General features: G+C 46.0%; 1 protein-coding gene across 1 annotated transcript; it reads left to right on the top strand.

The window, feature by feature from the left end:
* Nucleotides 1-322: 322 nt before the first annotated feature.
* TREM1 (triggering receptor expressed on myeloid cells 1) lies at nt 323-14,602 on the top strand. The gene is made up of 4 exons (XM_020912340.2): nt 323-431; nt 5,013-5,354; nt 6,598-6,787; nt 14,044-14,602. Exons 1-4 carry the CDS (start codon nt 383-385, stop codon nt 14,147-14,149), a joined length of 687 nt encoding a protein of 228 aa, XP_020767999.1. The 5' UTR covers nt 323-382; the 3' UTR covers nt 14,150-14,602.
* Nucleotides 14,603-15,056: the final 454 nt, after the last annotated feature.

Raw genomic sequence — 15,056 nt, forward strand, 5'->3', positions numbered from 1 at the left:
TCTTTAAAGTGTCCTATTCATTTTACATTTGGGATTATTTCCGAAGTGAATCTTTTCTGTTATTGACTTTTCACACTGTCAAATATGCCTTTCATTGCTTCTAGTAAGGAACCTTCTGGATTTCTTTCTTCTCTTCTCACTGTCTGGTACTATATCATCCTATGTCTTTTCTGGTCTATGAATGAGCCCAGTCTTTGGATTCCTATGTTGTCCTTGATGTCTGGAGCCAAGATAACCAGTGATGAAACACAGCATCAGACTCAGCACCTCCCAGCAATGGCAAAACATCCTGTTGTGCAACTTTCTGGAGCCTCTGGGGCAGAGTGTCCCCCTGTAGCTGTGCCAGGAGCCACAGAACAGTTGGAGTCAGTGCACATGAAGGATGAGGCAGGCCAGGCTCTGGAGGCTGCTCTGGATGCTCTTCATCCCAGGTAAGATGGGGAGGAGGCATGAGCAGGTGAGCTCTTTGCCCAGGACCTGGGGTTGGGGCCAAGCCCTCCACAAGAAAGGTCTCCCTTTTCCTCTGAAGCTCCGGGGGATGTGGCCACCCAAGACAGAACCACCCCATAGACAAGCCACACTGGGTTTCTCCACCCAAACTTAAAACAATCAGAACACACAGGGCCTGAGGACAGAACTAAAGGGTGTGGGTTAGGGAAACAACAAGATGCCTGTGCCTTTTGATGTTGTCGGGGACATGCAAAACCCTGAGTGGGAAACTAATGGTAGAGAAAAATCTCACCTTGACATGATCTAAGGGAATTTTGGTTTTGAGTTTGAATTTTTTTACCCTTTATATTCCATGATGGTGCTTTTGGTGTTGAAAGAAGTGTTAGTCACTCAGTCGTGTCCAACTCTTTGTGACCCCATGTCTATCCATGGAATTCTCCAGGCAAGAATACTGGAGTGGGTTGCCATTTCCATCTCCAGGGGATCTTCCCCACCCAGGGATCGAACCTGGGTCCCTCGCATTGCAGGCAGACTTTGTACCAACTGAGCTGCCAGGGAAGCCTAAACCCCAAAGACATAGTCCACTCAATAAATATCTCCCAGTGGCCAAGCATGGGCCAGGAAACCTGCTATTGCTGAGGACACAGAAGTGCACAGAAGAAAAGTGCCCATTTTCACAGAGGCCGTGATCCCAGGACCCTGAGGCTCTGCTGCTCAGGCTCCGCAGGGTTGCCTGGGCCCTTCTCTTCTCTTCCGGCCCAGCTCACAGCTTCATTAAAAGTGGAAGCACTTGGAGCTTTCTTTGTTCCTGCTCCCAGTCCTCATGAATACATTGAGAAAACAAGCAGAGAAGGGGAGCATATCGACAAGGAGTCAAAAGAAAGGTTTGCTTTGGAAAGACAGAAAAGATTCCAGGGAGAGGATGCTTTCCAGGGACTCAGTGCCTTGAGCAAAGTCCTGGACAATCACCTGGTAGAGCCCGCACACCAGGGTTACTCCGAGATTTCTTGGAGCTGGGGTGATGATCCAGATGGGTACCTGGGAGTGTGGGTCCCATGGCCGGTGCATTTCTGTGTGTCTTTTCTTTAAAAAAAGCCAGAAAACCTGCTTTCATTTTGCAGTGGAGATTGTGTTTATTGGTTTATTTTTAGCTTTATTCATTATTTGCCCGCACCGGGTCTTCGTTGCGGTGCATGGGCTTTCTCTAGTTGGGGTGAGTGGGGGCTGCTCTCCGGTTGCGGTGCATGGGCTTCCCATTTCGGTGGCTTCTCTTGTTGCAGCTCACAGGTTCTGGGGCACAGGTTCAGTAGTTGTGGTGCATAGGCGTAGTTGCCCCTTGGCGTGTGGTATCTCCCTGAAGCAGGGAGGGAACCTGTGTCCCTGCATTGGCAGACTGATTCCCAACCCCACTGGACCGCCAGGGAAGCCCCCCCTTGTGTCTTATTCAGGTTTTTCCAAAGGAGAACTGGGAGAAGATGGAAGGAAGACTGAGAGGAAACCAATTGTTTTTTCCCACTGGGTCCTATCAGGGTAGATTAGGGTGTAACATAAAAGCTCCTTCTAGACCCTGTGGCCTGGGGAATAGAGTTGTTAGTCAGCTATTCTCACTTGGGTTGGCATTGGCTCTAATCCCAACCAGACTTCTACCCTGGGCAATCTAGCTCAGAGGTTTAGAGCTGATTCTAGAATCTTCCCTGGTGGCTCAGATGGTAGAGTCTGCCTGCAGTGCGGGAGACCCAGGTTCAATCCATGGGTCAGGAAGATCCCCTGGAGAAGGAAATGCCAATATTCTTGCCTGGAAAAATCCCATAGATGGAGGAGCCTGGCAGGCTACACCCCATGGGGTCACACTTACTGCTAAGCATTTAAGACACTCTGATTTAATCTTAATAACTTATAAGTTGATACTACTATTATTCCTAGTTTCGAGACTAGGGTCGCCAAGAGTCGGATACTTTTTAGAGTCTGACTATGAGGGTTTGAACACTGACTTCACACATTTCTCCTGTGGGACCTTGGGCAAAATCACACAATGTGTGTGTGTGCTCAGTGAGTCCAACTCTTTTTGACCTCATGCACTGTAGCCTTCCAGGCTCCTTTGTCCATGGGATTTTCCAGATAAGAATACGGGAGTGAGCTGCCATTCCCACGCCACTGGATCTTCCCAACCCAGGGATCAAACCCACGACTCTTGCATCAGCAGGCAGCTTCTTTACCACTAGGCCACCTGGGAAGCCCAAATCACATAACGACTTCTGGGTTACTAAATACACTTTCTGTGCCCCAATTTTCTTGTCTTGAAACTAGGAATAATAGCAGTATCAACTGATAAGTTATAAAGATTAAATGAGAGAGTGTCTTAAACCCTTAGCAGTAAAAGGTATTTGTTATTCTTTTTTACATTAATAATATAAAGAATTCCTTTCTTGAAATGGTGCAGAAAGTGAAGTACAGAATTCACTTCTGCGTTGGTTTCTTCTGTCTCCTTTCACAAGAGCCTGGCAGGTGTGTGAGCAATCCATCTCCTATAACTCCTACTGCCTTAATCCATCCGGGCAGTTATAACAAAATACCACAGACTGGGTGGCTTATAAACAACAGAAATTTACTTCTCCCAGTTCTGGAAGCTGGAAATTCAAGGTCATGGTACCAGTATGGTTGGGTTCTGGGTAAGGTCTTCTGAGTGGCAGACTGACTACCAATTTCCCACTGTGTCCTCATGAGGGGGAAAGGGCAAGGGAGCCCCCTGGAGCCTCATTAATAAAGGCACTAATCCTATTCCTGAGGGCAGAGCCCTTACGACCTAACTATCTCCACCTTGAAGTTTAAGATTTCAAAATATGAATTTTAGGGGGACGCTAACATTTAGATGAATGAAAGCAGCAATGATTGTAGGTAGTGGTAGCCTGACCTTGGTAATGGTAGGTGGGTTGACCCACCACTATCCAGCCCATTATTTGGTTTCCCATTAAGAAAGATATCTCAGGCCTGGATGGATAAACCGTAGTCCCTCAGTAAAGGGAGCCCTGCTGTGTCCAGTTGACAACACAGACCTGGATCTTCTTCAACTCTACTTGGCCCTCCCATCAGCAAGGATCCCTTGGACCAGACCAGAAATTCATGCCAACTCTAGGCTCAACATTCAAGAGTGTGATTGAAACTTTTGTCCCTGTAATCCAAGGGTTCTCAGCCTTGGCACTATTGACATTATGGGTAGATTAATTTTTTCTTCTGGGGGCTGGCCTGTACACTGGAGGATGTTTAACAACATCTCTGGCCTGTACCCATTAGATGCTTTTGGCACCTCCCTACTCCCAATGATGGGGGTTCCCTAGTAGCTCAGCTGGTACAGAATGCATCTGCAATGAGGGAGACTTGGGTTCGATCCCTGGGTTGGGAAGATCCCCTGGAGAAGGGAATGGCAACCCACTCTAGTATTCTTGCCTGGAGAATCCCATGGACAGAGGGACCTGGTGGGCTACAAGTCCATGGGGTCTCAATGAGCTGGACATGACTGAGTGATTAAGCACAGCACAGCATAGCTCCCAATTATAACAACCAAAAATGTCTGCAGGCATTGTCCAATGTCCTCAGAGGGAAAATTGTCCCCAGTGGAGGACCACTGCTGTGACTCCTTGACATTCTGTAATATTTAGAGCTCTTTTGGAAGCAAGCAACATCCTATAGACCAATCAACACAGTAAGAAAGAGCAGCAGTCTCAGAGAGGATTCTGACTGGCCAACCTTAATCATGCGCCCACTTCTAGGCCAATCAGCATGGCCAGGGTGGTGAGATTCTTTGGCTTAGCCTGTGTCTCTGTGTCCATCCTGGAGAATATGGGCAGCCTCATCAGTAAAGGTACATAGGATGTGAAGGATGAGCACCCTGAGAAAGAGGTGCTCTACTCCCCAAGGAAGGGAGAGATGAGGACCACACAGCCAGACATCAGTGTCCACCATGTCCTTGAGATGGCTTTTTCGCCATTTTTCCAATAGTCTCTTGAACTGGTCTCTCTCCTCTGACTTAGATGAAGTTCCTCTAGCTGTTCAGTGGAGTCACTTTCTGATAGTAACATCTCCTCACATCCACTTTGGACCCTGTCCCTGGTGGTCTAGTGGTTAGGATTCAGCAGTCTTACTCTTCACCCTGTATATCCATCTCTATAATCATTCCCTCCCGTCATGCCCCTGTCACTCATGGTCCTAGCATGTGTCCCACGCTCTGTCTCTATTCAGACAATTTCTTCCTCTCAAAAACAGTCATTTATGAAAGTTGATTTGCACAAATCATACACAGTCTAACTTTTGTGGTCAAAATCAAACAAACAAACAAACCAAACGACCCCCCCCAAAAAAAAACACTACTTGCAGTGATAAGATATGGGATCTAATGCTAACTTGCAGGGAAAGCTGCATCTTCTCTGGAGACCTTGAGGATCTTGTCTAAAAATTCAGTGATTGAACAAGAAAGAAAGGTGGATCCTCTCTCTCTTTTTCTTTTTTTTTCCCAAAGAGAAAGAAGCTGTTCCTCACAGAGCCTAACTCAAATTCTCTGCTTACAGAAATCCAAGCTGTCGCTGAAGTATTTGAGGAGAAATGTACTCTAGCAGAGGGGCAGACCTTGAATGTGAGCTGTCCTACCAATACCAACATATATTCCATAAGCCGGAAGGCTTGGCAGAGGCTGAAAGATAATGGGGAGGTCCAGACACTGGCAGTCACAGAGGGGTCCAGTCAAGTCCAGGTGGGGAAGTACTTCCTCAAAGACATCCCCAGTGAAGGCATGTTGCAAGTCCGAGTGATCAACCTTCAAGTGGAGGACTCAGGACTGTACCGATGTGTGATCTTGGGACCCAGCGACCCCATCATCCTGTTCTACCCTGTCCGCCTGGTGGTGACCAAGAGTGAGTGACATGTGGGTGGGTGGTGGAGGGTGGGACAGCCGAATCGGGTCGGGTGGGACAGTGGTGGTAGCACCACTAGGGCTGTGGCTCAAGATTTCTAGAAGCCTATGACCTCGCTCCTTGTTCTAGAAGCTCTTTGTTTCTCATTTGAGGTCCTTGAGAGATATCTGGTCCAATGGTAAGAAGGGATTGCATCTCATTCTTTGTATGGATTCCTCTTTGTGAGCAGAACCTAACATGCTGTGCTAGTGTAGGAAGTGGGATATGGTGAAATGTGAGTGATGGACTTGGGACAATTTAGTCTCATGCTTCAGGTCTTCATGGAGAAGTCATTTCCTTGGGAAGCCTCTGTGAGTCACCCTCCCTTCCTAAGGATGCATCTGAGGGCCCTCTTGTGTGCAGTGCTTCCAAAGTAGTGCTCCTCAGACCTTAAGTGGGCACAAACCACTTGGGGGTATTATTTTAGCTGCAGTATGTCTAGGATGGGACCTAGATTCTGCATTTCCAGCCTCTTCACAGACAGTGCTGATGCTGCTGGTCCATGGCTTCTGTTTGAGTAGTGAAGCACCAGGGCTCACTCTGAGCCCTCTTCATAGATAACCCCATCTCACTGGGTGAAGCAGTGGCCAGTTTCCTTAACTGTCCCCCCTATTCATCTTTGAGAACCTTGAGGAAATAATCTGTGCCTAATTTGACTCCATAGCTCTAGCAACTGATGAAGTGCCTGGCATATTGTAGGGCCTCCACATGTTGACTGGATGAATTAAGGAAAGCAGATTAGAACAGGGACAGATTCAAGTTCCTAACCCCTGTGGAGCCCATATCTAAGGAAGACAAGACATATCTGCAATATATTAATGAAAGATAACTTGCAAAGCAATATGCCACAGGTACGGGTGAGTGCAAGGCAGAGAGAATGGTATAAGATAATTAGGGAATTATTCTTGAAGAAGGGCACATATGGATTGGTGAAGAATAGCAGGCAGGTGCATTTCCAATAACATGAATAGCCTGGAAATACCTTCCTTCTTCCTTATCTCCATCCCTCCTTCTTTCCTTCCTTCTTTCCTTGTCCCCATCTCTGACCCAAGCAATGGCACACTATTTCTTTATTAAAATTAAAAGCAAAAGGAAACCTTGGTTCATGAGTGGGCATGTTCATTTCCCTCAGTTTCATTTACGCTACCACGCACCCTTCTGTCCATCCATCATCTGTCCAATCATCCAATGTGCTTTCTTGCAGGTTCTTTGGGACCCCCTGCCTCAGATGACTATCCTTGCCAGATCTCTGCTCGGAATCCCACCCTTCCTCCCATCACCACCAAGCTCCGTCCCAGGCCCAGGACTGTGACCCAACTCATCCCCACATCAACTAATAGCCTCTCCTCTTCTGGTTTCACAGTCACTCCCACAAATGTGACACATGTCACCAGGTATGGTTTCCAGTTCTCTAGGCCATTGGATTGGACACCAAGTCCTTTGACTCCCAGTCCATGTGCTGAGAGGATGTGGGGAGTGAGGGATGGGGGAAGGTAGAGGGCAGGGTGGGTTTGAGTCATCTCGGTCCAGTGGATCTTCCCAGGGGTGGAAGGAGTGTGGTGGTGCTGGTGTGAGGGGGAGGCTGTTGGAGGCAATAATGAGGCTGCCATTCTCCCCAGTTTCCCTCTGTGTTTGCTTCTTGCATGTCAGAGGGCTAAGGAGAGGGAAATAGTGTCTGTGCTGAATTCCAAGGGCTCAGCAAACCCCTAATGGTGTAGTGGGAAAAGAGACCCTGGATTCCAATGCCAGCCAGATCAACTGAAAGTGTAACTTCAGGCCACTCAGAAGCCTTCTCTGGCTTCAGTTTCCTTGTTTCTGTGGTTGGGGTTGGAGGGGGTAGCAGGGGAGGGTAGGAAAAAAACCAGAGCTGGAAGCCACAATCTAGCCCAACAGCTCTGAGCAAGTGATGCGTGTTAGGATATCCCAGAGCATAAGCTTTTATTTGGCTTGTTTTATTTATTTATTAAAAAAATTTTTTTAATGCACCCTGCAGCATGTGGGGTCTCAGATAGAACCAGTGTCCTCTCCACTGCAAGGCAGAGTCTTGATCACTGGACCACTGGGGAAATCCCTGACTGGTTTTCAATACTGATGCACATGACATCTGCAGACCAAAAGAGTTAGAATTTCTGAAGGTGGGGCTGGTCTCAGTAATTTTTATAAGATCTTCAGGACTCTTAAAATGAGCAGGCAAAGCTAAGAACCATGACCTTTGCATGCACACCTTTTTATACAGTTTATTATTAAATGTTGATTTATCTTAGAGTGTGTTTATCACTAAATGTTGACTTAGCAGAGAAAGAAATAATCTTCCATATTCCTATCAATCTAATGTGTCTTTTTTTGTCCATCTTCTCTTCTAGTTTTTATTCATGCTTGGATATATTTTAATGTGGCATTAATTCTAATTATACACATTTTCACTATTTTTCTTGGCTAAAACTATTCTTCAGTGTTGCTCCCTAGTCTTTGTGGTCAGAATTTCAGAGTACTTTTCTATCAGTAGAAAGCCATAGCTCACATAATCCTTTGCCTGTTTTTAGATGTTGAAATTATTTTCATTTTTTGTAGTATTGATAACTCTGAGATGAACATATATTTGTAGATGTCCTTTTCTTTTTTTAAGTTGTTCACTCAAAAGAAATTCTCTTAAAAGAAGCCGAACATTTATACTGTTCTGTATGTGTCCTGGCATGCTCAGTTGTGTCCAACTCTTTGTGACCACATGGACTATAGCCTACAAGGCTCCTTTGTCCATGGAATTCTCCAGGCAAGAATACTATAGGGGGTTACCATTTCCTCCTCCAGGGAGTCTTCCTTACCCAGAGATTGAACCTGCATCTCCTGCACTGGCATGTGGATTCTTTATCACAGAGCTACCTGGAAAGCCATTTTCCTCTATACATACTGTCAATTTGTTTTCCAAAAGTTGGAAACAATTGCCGTGAGATCCAAAATGCGGAAGAGAAGCAAAGTCACTACAGGGCTCTGGTACTTAAAAAATATATCTGTCAAAATAGATGTGATGCTGAAAGCTCAGATTCTGTGTATGCCGGTGTCAAATCAAATCTCAGAGACAGTTTTGGGTGAAGTAGAAAGGAGTAGCTTTGTTGCTTTGCTAGGCAAAGGGGGCCACTGTGGGCTAATGTTCTTAAACTATGTGTTGCAACTTGGGGAAGATAGTGACAAGCTTCGTAGTAATTGTTCAGAGAGGGTGTGATCAGCTCGTGAACATTCTTCTGATGGGCTGGTGATAACATAAGTAGGAGTCAGCATCCTCACCCTTCAGGTCCAATTGGTCTAGGGTCTACATGCTTGTGGGTGGCAGACCATTATTAATCTTTGTTAACTTCTACCACCTGGAGGGGGTTTCAATATCTGCAAAACAGCTCAAAGATATTGTCTGTATCCACTGGTGAGGAATCACAAGCTGGAATCAAGACTGCCAGGAGAAATATCAACAACCTCAGATATACAGATGATATCACTCTAATGGCAGAAAGAGAAAGTAAAGAACCTCTTGATAGGGGTAAAGAGGAGAGTGGAAAAGCTGGCTTAAAACTCAACACTCGAACAAAAACAAACAAAAAAAACTCAACACTCGAAAAACTAAGATCATGGCTTCCAGTCCCATTACTTGAAATGACAAATAGATGGGGAAAAAGTGGAAACAATGGCAGATTTTATTTTCTTGGGATCCAAAATCACTGCAAATAGTGACTGCAGTCACAAAATTAAAAGATGCTGGCTCCTTGGAAGAAAAGCTATGACTAACCTAGACAGCATATTAAAAAGCAGAGACATCACTTTGCTGACAAAGGTCTGTTTAGTCAAAGCTGTGGTTTTTCCAGCAGTCATGTATGGATGTGAGAGTTGAACCATACAGAAAGCTGAGCACCAAAGAATTGATGCTTTTGAACTGTGGTGTTGGAGAAGACTCTTGAGAGTCACTTGGACTGCAAGGAGATCAAACCAGTCCAATCTATAAGAAATTAACCCTGAGTATTCGTTGGAAGGACTGATGCTGAAGCTGAAGCTCCAGTACTTTGGCTACCTGATGCAAAAAGCTGACTCATTGGAAAAGACCATGATTCTGGGAAAGACTGAGGACAGGATGAAGGGGATGACAGAGAATGAGATGTTTGGGTGGCATCATTGACTCAATGGACATGAGTCTGAACAAACTCTGGGAGATAGTGAAAGACAGGGAAGTTGCAAAAAGGGGGTTGCAAAAAGTCAGACACAACTGAGTGACTGAACAACAACAATTGTTGGGAAAACAGGACCTTACCCAGAGGCTGCTCTTGACTTTTTCTCCCTGGTCTTGAATCCCTAGTTCAGTTCAGTTGCTCAGTCGTGTCTGAGTCCTTGCAGCCCCACGACTGCAGCATGCCAGGCTTTCCTGTCCATCACCCACTCCTAGAGCTTGCTCAAACTCATGTTCATCAAGTTGGTGATGCCATTCAACATCTCATCCTCTGATGTTCCCTTCTCCTCCCACTTTCAATCTTTCCCAGCATCAGGGTCTTTTCCAATGAGTCAGTTCATGCCATCAGGTGGCCAAAGTATTGGAGTTTCAGCTTCAACATCAGTCCTTCCAATGAATATTCAGGACTAATTTCCTTTAGGATGAACTAGTTTTATCTCCTTGCAGTCCAAGGGACTCTCAAGAGTCTTCTCCAACACCACAGTTCAAAAGCATCAATTCTTTGGTGCTCAGCTTTCTTTATGGCCCAACTCTCACATCCACACATGACTGCTGGAAAAACCATAGCTTTGACTAGACAGACCTTTGTTAGCAAAGTGATGTCTCTGCTTTTTAATATACTATCTAGGTTGGTCACAGCTTTTCCTCCAAGAAGCGTCTTTTAATTTCATGGCTGCAGTCAACATCTGCAAAGATTTTGGAGCCCAAGAAAATTAAGTCTGTCACTGTTTCCACTTTTTCCCCATCTATTTGCCATGAAGTGATGCCATGATCTCCATTTTTTGAATGCTGAGTTTTAAGCCAGTTTTTTCACTCTCCTCTTTCACTTTCATCAAGAGGCTCTTCAGTTCCTCTTTGCATTCTACCACAAGGGTGATGTCATCTCCATATCTGAGGTTATTGATATTTCTCTGGGCAATCTTGATTCCAGCTTGTGCTTCATCCAGCCTGGCATTTCGCATGATGTACTCTGCATAGAAGTTAAATAAGCACAGTGACAATAGACAGCCTTGACGTAGTCCTTTCTCAATTTGGAACAGTTTCTCAAGTTCTCAATTTGGAACCAGACAGTTCATGTCTGGTTCTACCAGCTCCTTCTTGACCTACATACAGATTTCTCAGGAGGCAGGTAAAGTGTATTCCCATCTCTTGAAGAATTTTCCACAGTTTGTTGTGATCCACACAGTCAAAGGCTTTAGCATAGTCAATAAAGCAGAAGTAGATGTTTTCCTGGAACTCTCTTGCTTTTCCTATGATCCAACAGATGTTGGCAATTTGATCTCTGGTTCTTCTGCCTTTTCTAAATCCAGCTTGAACATCTGGAAGTTCTCAGTTCATATACTGTTGAAGCCTCACTTGGAAAACTTTGAGCATTATTTTGCTAGCGTGTGAGATGAGTGCAATTGTGTGGTAGTTTGAACATTTTTTGGCATTGCCTTTCTTTGGGATTGGAATGAAAACTGACCTTTTTCAGTCCTGTGGTCCCTGTTGAGTTTTCCAAATTGGTTGGCAAATTGAGTGCAGCACTTTCACAGATAATGATCTTTTAAGATTTGAAATAGCTCAGCTGGAATTCCATCAGTTCCACTAGCTTTGTTCATAGTGAAGCTTCCTCATGCCCACTTGAATTCAACGCTCCAAGATGTCTGGCTCTAGGTGAGTCATCACACCACTGTGGTTATCTGGGTTAGGAAGGTCTTTTTTGTATACGTCTTCTGTGTATTCTTGCCACCTCTTTTTAATATCTTCTGCTTCTGTTAGGTCCATTCCATTTCTGTCCTTTATTGAGCCCATCTTTGCATGAAATATTCCCTTGGTATCTCGAATTTTCTTGAAGAGATCTCTAGTCTTTCCCATTCTATTGTTTTCCTCTATTTCTTTGCATTGATCACTGAGGAAGGCTTTCTTATCTCTATTCTTTGGAACTCTGCATTCAGATGGGATATCTTTCTTTCCTCCTTTGCCTTTAGCTTCCCCTCCCTTCCCTAATTAACAACTGCTTGAATCTGACCCCTGGGGCTCAGGGAAAGCCATGGAGGCTGAATGAATGTTGTTTCCTAAAATCAAAGAAATGGGGGACACAAAAACCTTGTGCCCAGGAGCCCCCGAGGGCCCTGCATGGTATCAGACATGAGCTGGGACTTGCTTTCATCTATTACTGTGGACTCTGAGCTGCACAGGGCAGAGGCAGAGTGCCCTCTTCCCCTTCTGTTGGGCCTAAGTGTCTGGTATATAGTAGGTGATCATTAACATCTTTAAAATAAAATAAACCTTTACAATAAATGCTATTCTTTTTTTTTCCACTAATTTTCCAACGTATAAACTGAGAGTGCAAACATTCGCCCATATTCCTGCTAGAGGCTATACTTCCTTCACCTGTTGACTTTATGTGTTTTAATTAACATGAACCATTCTATGCGTCAGAGTACAGTTGGGAAGGCAGAAGCCACTGAGCAGTTTGAAAAAGAGGGAATTTAGAGGAGGGAGCAGTTTGTCCAGGAGATGGAAGAACAGAGGTGCCTATCTGGGGCCGAAGAGTGTGGCACCTCAGAGGAAGCCACTGTCACCCTGTCTTAGGAGGATTCCACGGAGGCAGGCTGCGCAGAAAATCTTGCGCAAATGTTTTAGGAAGTGATCCCAGGGAAAACCATTCCTGGGGAGTGGAACTGGGAGGGAAGGAAACCTAGCAAAGCATACCATAACCAAAGTGAGTCCCACAGGGACTAAAGGTGTTTCTGGGCATCACAGGAGTTGTCCGTATGGAGAGGGTGCTGGGAGCTAGAGGGTTTGTTCTCCCAGCATTCGGTGAGGGGCACAGGAATTCCCCAGTACTGTGGCCGGAGTGCTTGGGGTGGGGTGGGATGGAGTTGGGGTGTCTGGCTGCCTGCATACAGCCTCAGAAAGGGATGCCATGCTGGCCCTTGAGAGTGGACATATTCTAGGAGCTCCGTGCAAGAAAACATTCCAGGGCTTGGAGGGGATAAGGCAGGGGACTGGCACGAGACACTTGGACGGGTTACAGTTTGTGGAGCCGAGAGCTGGCTACTCCCTGGGCGGTAGGGCTGGAACCAGGCACAGGCTTGCACTGCAGGGGGCACAGCTGCAAGCTTGAGGGTCTAGAGAGGCCCTGCCTTCCAGCCCCGGCCCCAGCTCCCAGCCAGGGCAGCCAGGGCTGAACTTGGCTGCCTCAGACATCTAGCTCCTGCAGATGCAAGATGGTGCCGCAGGCTGGGGGTAGGTTTTAGCACAAAAGGACCTGTGCTGCTTTCTATGGCTGTTCTATCATTTCTCCCTTGCTAGTTTGTACATTCAGGTTTAAGTTTTGCATAGGCAAACATGTTGATTTTTAAATTATTGCTTTGTTTTATTCCTTAGTTGTGTTTATGCTATTTCCTGGTGCCTTCTCTATTTTTTTCACTTTATTTTAATCTTAATCCATCCGGGGGGTGTTTTGCTATATGGCATGAATGATAGAAGCAATGACTTTTTCTTATATTTTGCCACCCAGATATTACAAGACTATTTACTAGACAATTCTTGCCTACCAATTGGGCTGCCAATTTCCTTAGATATGAATTCTTAGCTATCTTTAGATCTATATCTGGACTTCTATTAGTTTCCCTGCAGTCTCTCTTTTCGACCGGTGTTTCATCTCTATGGATTAGTTGTGCTATAACCTATTTCCACGGGCTTCCCAGGTGGCACTAGTGATAAAGAACCTGCTAGTGCAGGAGACATAGAGACACGGGTTCGATCTCTGGGTCAAGAAGATCCCCTGGAGGAAGGCATGGCAAACCACTTCAGTATTCTTGCCTGGGGAATCCCATGGACAGCGGAGACTGGAGGGCTACAATCCATAGGGTCGCAAAGAGTCAGACACGACTGAGGTAACTGAACACACACACAACCCATTTCCACATCTGCTGAGTCTATACAAGCCAACTTTCTTCATTCATTTGCATCCCTATCTTATGGCACCTACTGATGTTTACCCAGGGCTTTTAGAGTCACCTTGCTGAAGCCTATGAAAATTCATGATGGGATTTTGATGAGGACTGGAATCTTCTCGGTTTATAAATAAGGCCAGAGAGGTGAGGTGACTCTCCCAGGATAGGTCCTAATGCTGAGAATGGAAGCCAGGTTACCTTGCTCTGGAGCCCTTGCTCTCTCTACTGCATCAAGGCAAGAAGGAGCCTTGTCCGCCTGTCCTTTCTCCCTGGTGCCTCTTCTGAACGTGGACTCTGTGCTCTCAGTAGTAAGTATATTTCTAATCAGTAGTTTTAGGTGATGGGACAAACTAAATGGACAGGACAGAGCCAGTTAGTATGGGGAAAGGAGGGATTGTGAGCAGATGAGCCAAGGGGTGTGAAAGACCATGACAAATACGCACTTGCGTGGGAGCATCCACGCCCATAGCAGTGCTCACTCTTCTGTCTCCCCCAGGACCCCTGAGATCAGCTTCGTCATTCCTGCGGCATGTGGACTCCTGAGTAAGACCCTGGTCTTCATCGGTCTGTTTGCTATCACGCAGAGGTCATTTGCATCTTAGCCACAGGAATCCACAAGAATGATCCCCGACCTCCATCCGTGTCCACCTGGCAGTTGTGCCTAAAGAGGGGTGTAAGGGGAAGAGGCGGGGGTCAGTGACATGAGCTGATCTGTAACTCAGGTGACATCTAAGGCTCAGGATCCCACCTTCTTGGCCCTGTTAACTCCCCTCATTTAACTGATAACCTTGGGCGTGCATTGTCCCCTCACAAGAGAAGATATGGCCCCAAACCTGCTCATTCCACAGGTGGCTCAGGGTTTGCATTAAATAAAGACACTGCCTGGGACTTTCCTGGTGGCCCAGTGGCTAAGTCCGAGTTCCCAATGCAGAGGGCCCCCTGGGTTCCATCCCTGTCAGGGAACTAGATCCCACATGCTGCAACGAAGGTCAAAAATCCCATGTGGGGCAACTAAGACCCGGCACAGCCAAATAAATAAATATTAAAAAAGTGAAGACACTGCCTGATGCTTTTCACTGTCAAGGTCTGTGGGGATCGTGAAGCACAGAGGCTACAGCCACTAACTCTGCCCTGGTCCTCACCCTGGACCACAACATTTTGACTTGAACTGGACAGAGTTCCCAGTACAGAGGCATCTTGTTCTCTCAGCTGCCAGGGCTGTCCTCTCCTCTAGAATCAGATGTTTCGATTTCTCCCCTTCATTTATGGCCTTTTCCAACACTCCTAGAAGATTGTTGAAAACCATGGAGCAAAGAGAAGATGAGATGTCATGGTAAGAACTCCATATTTGGGAAAGGGGAATTAAGCTAACAAGAAGGGCATATCCTGGGACAATACTGGGAGGATGAGATAGGATCCATGGCTTAGGACCGGTAAAGCAATATCACTTGTCTACTGTGTGCGTTTATTGTGGGCATCAGCAGGGGTGCATCTAGCCACTGGATCCTC

This window comes from Odocoileus virginianus, chromosome 27, assembly GCF_023699985.2.
Source record: "Odocoileus virginianus isolate 20LAN1187 ecotype Illinois chromosome 27, Ovbor_1.2, whole genome shotgun sequence".
NCBI lineage: Eukaryota > Metazoa > Chordata > Mammalia > Artiodactyla > Cervidae > Odocoileus > Odocoileus virginianus.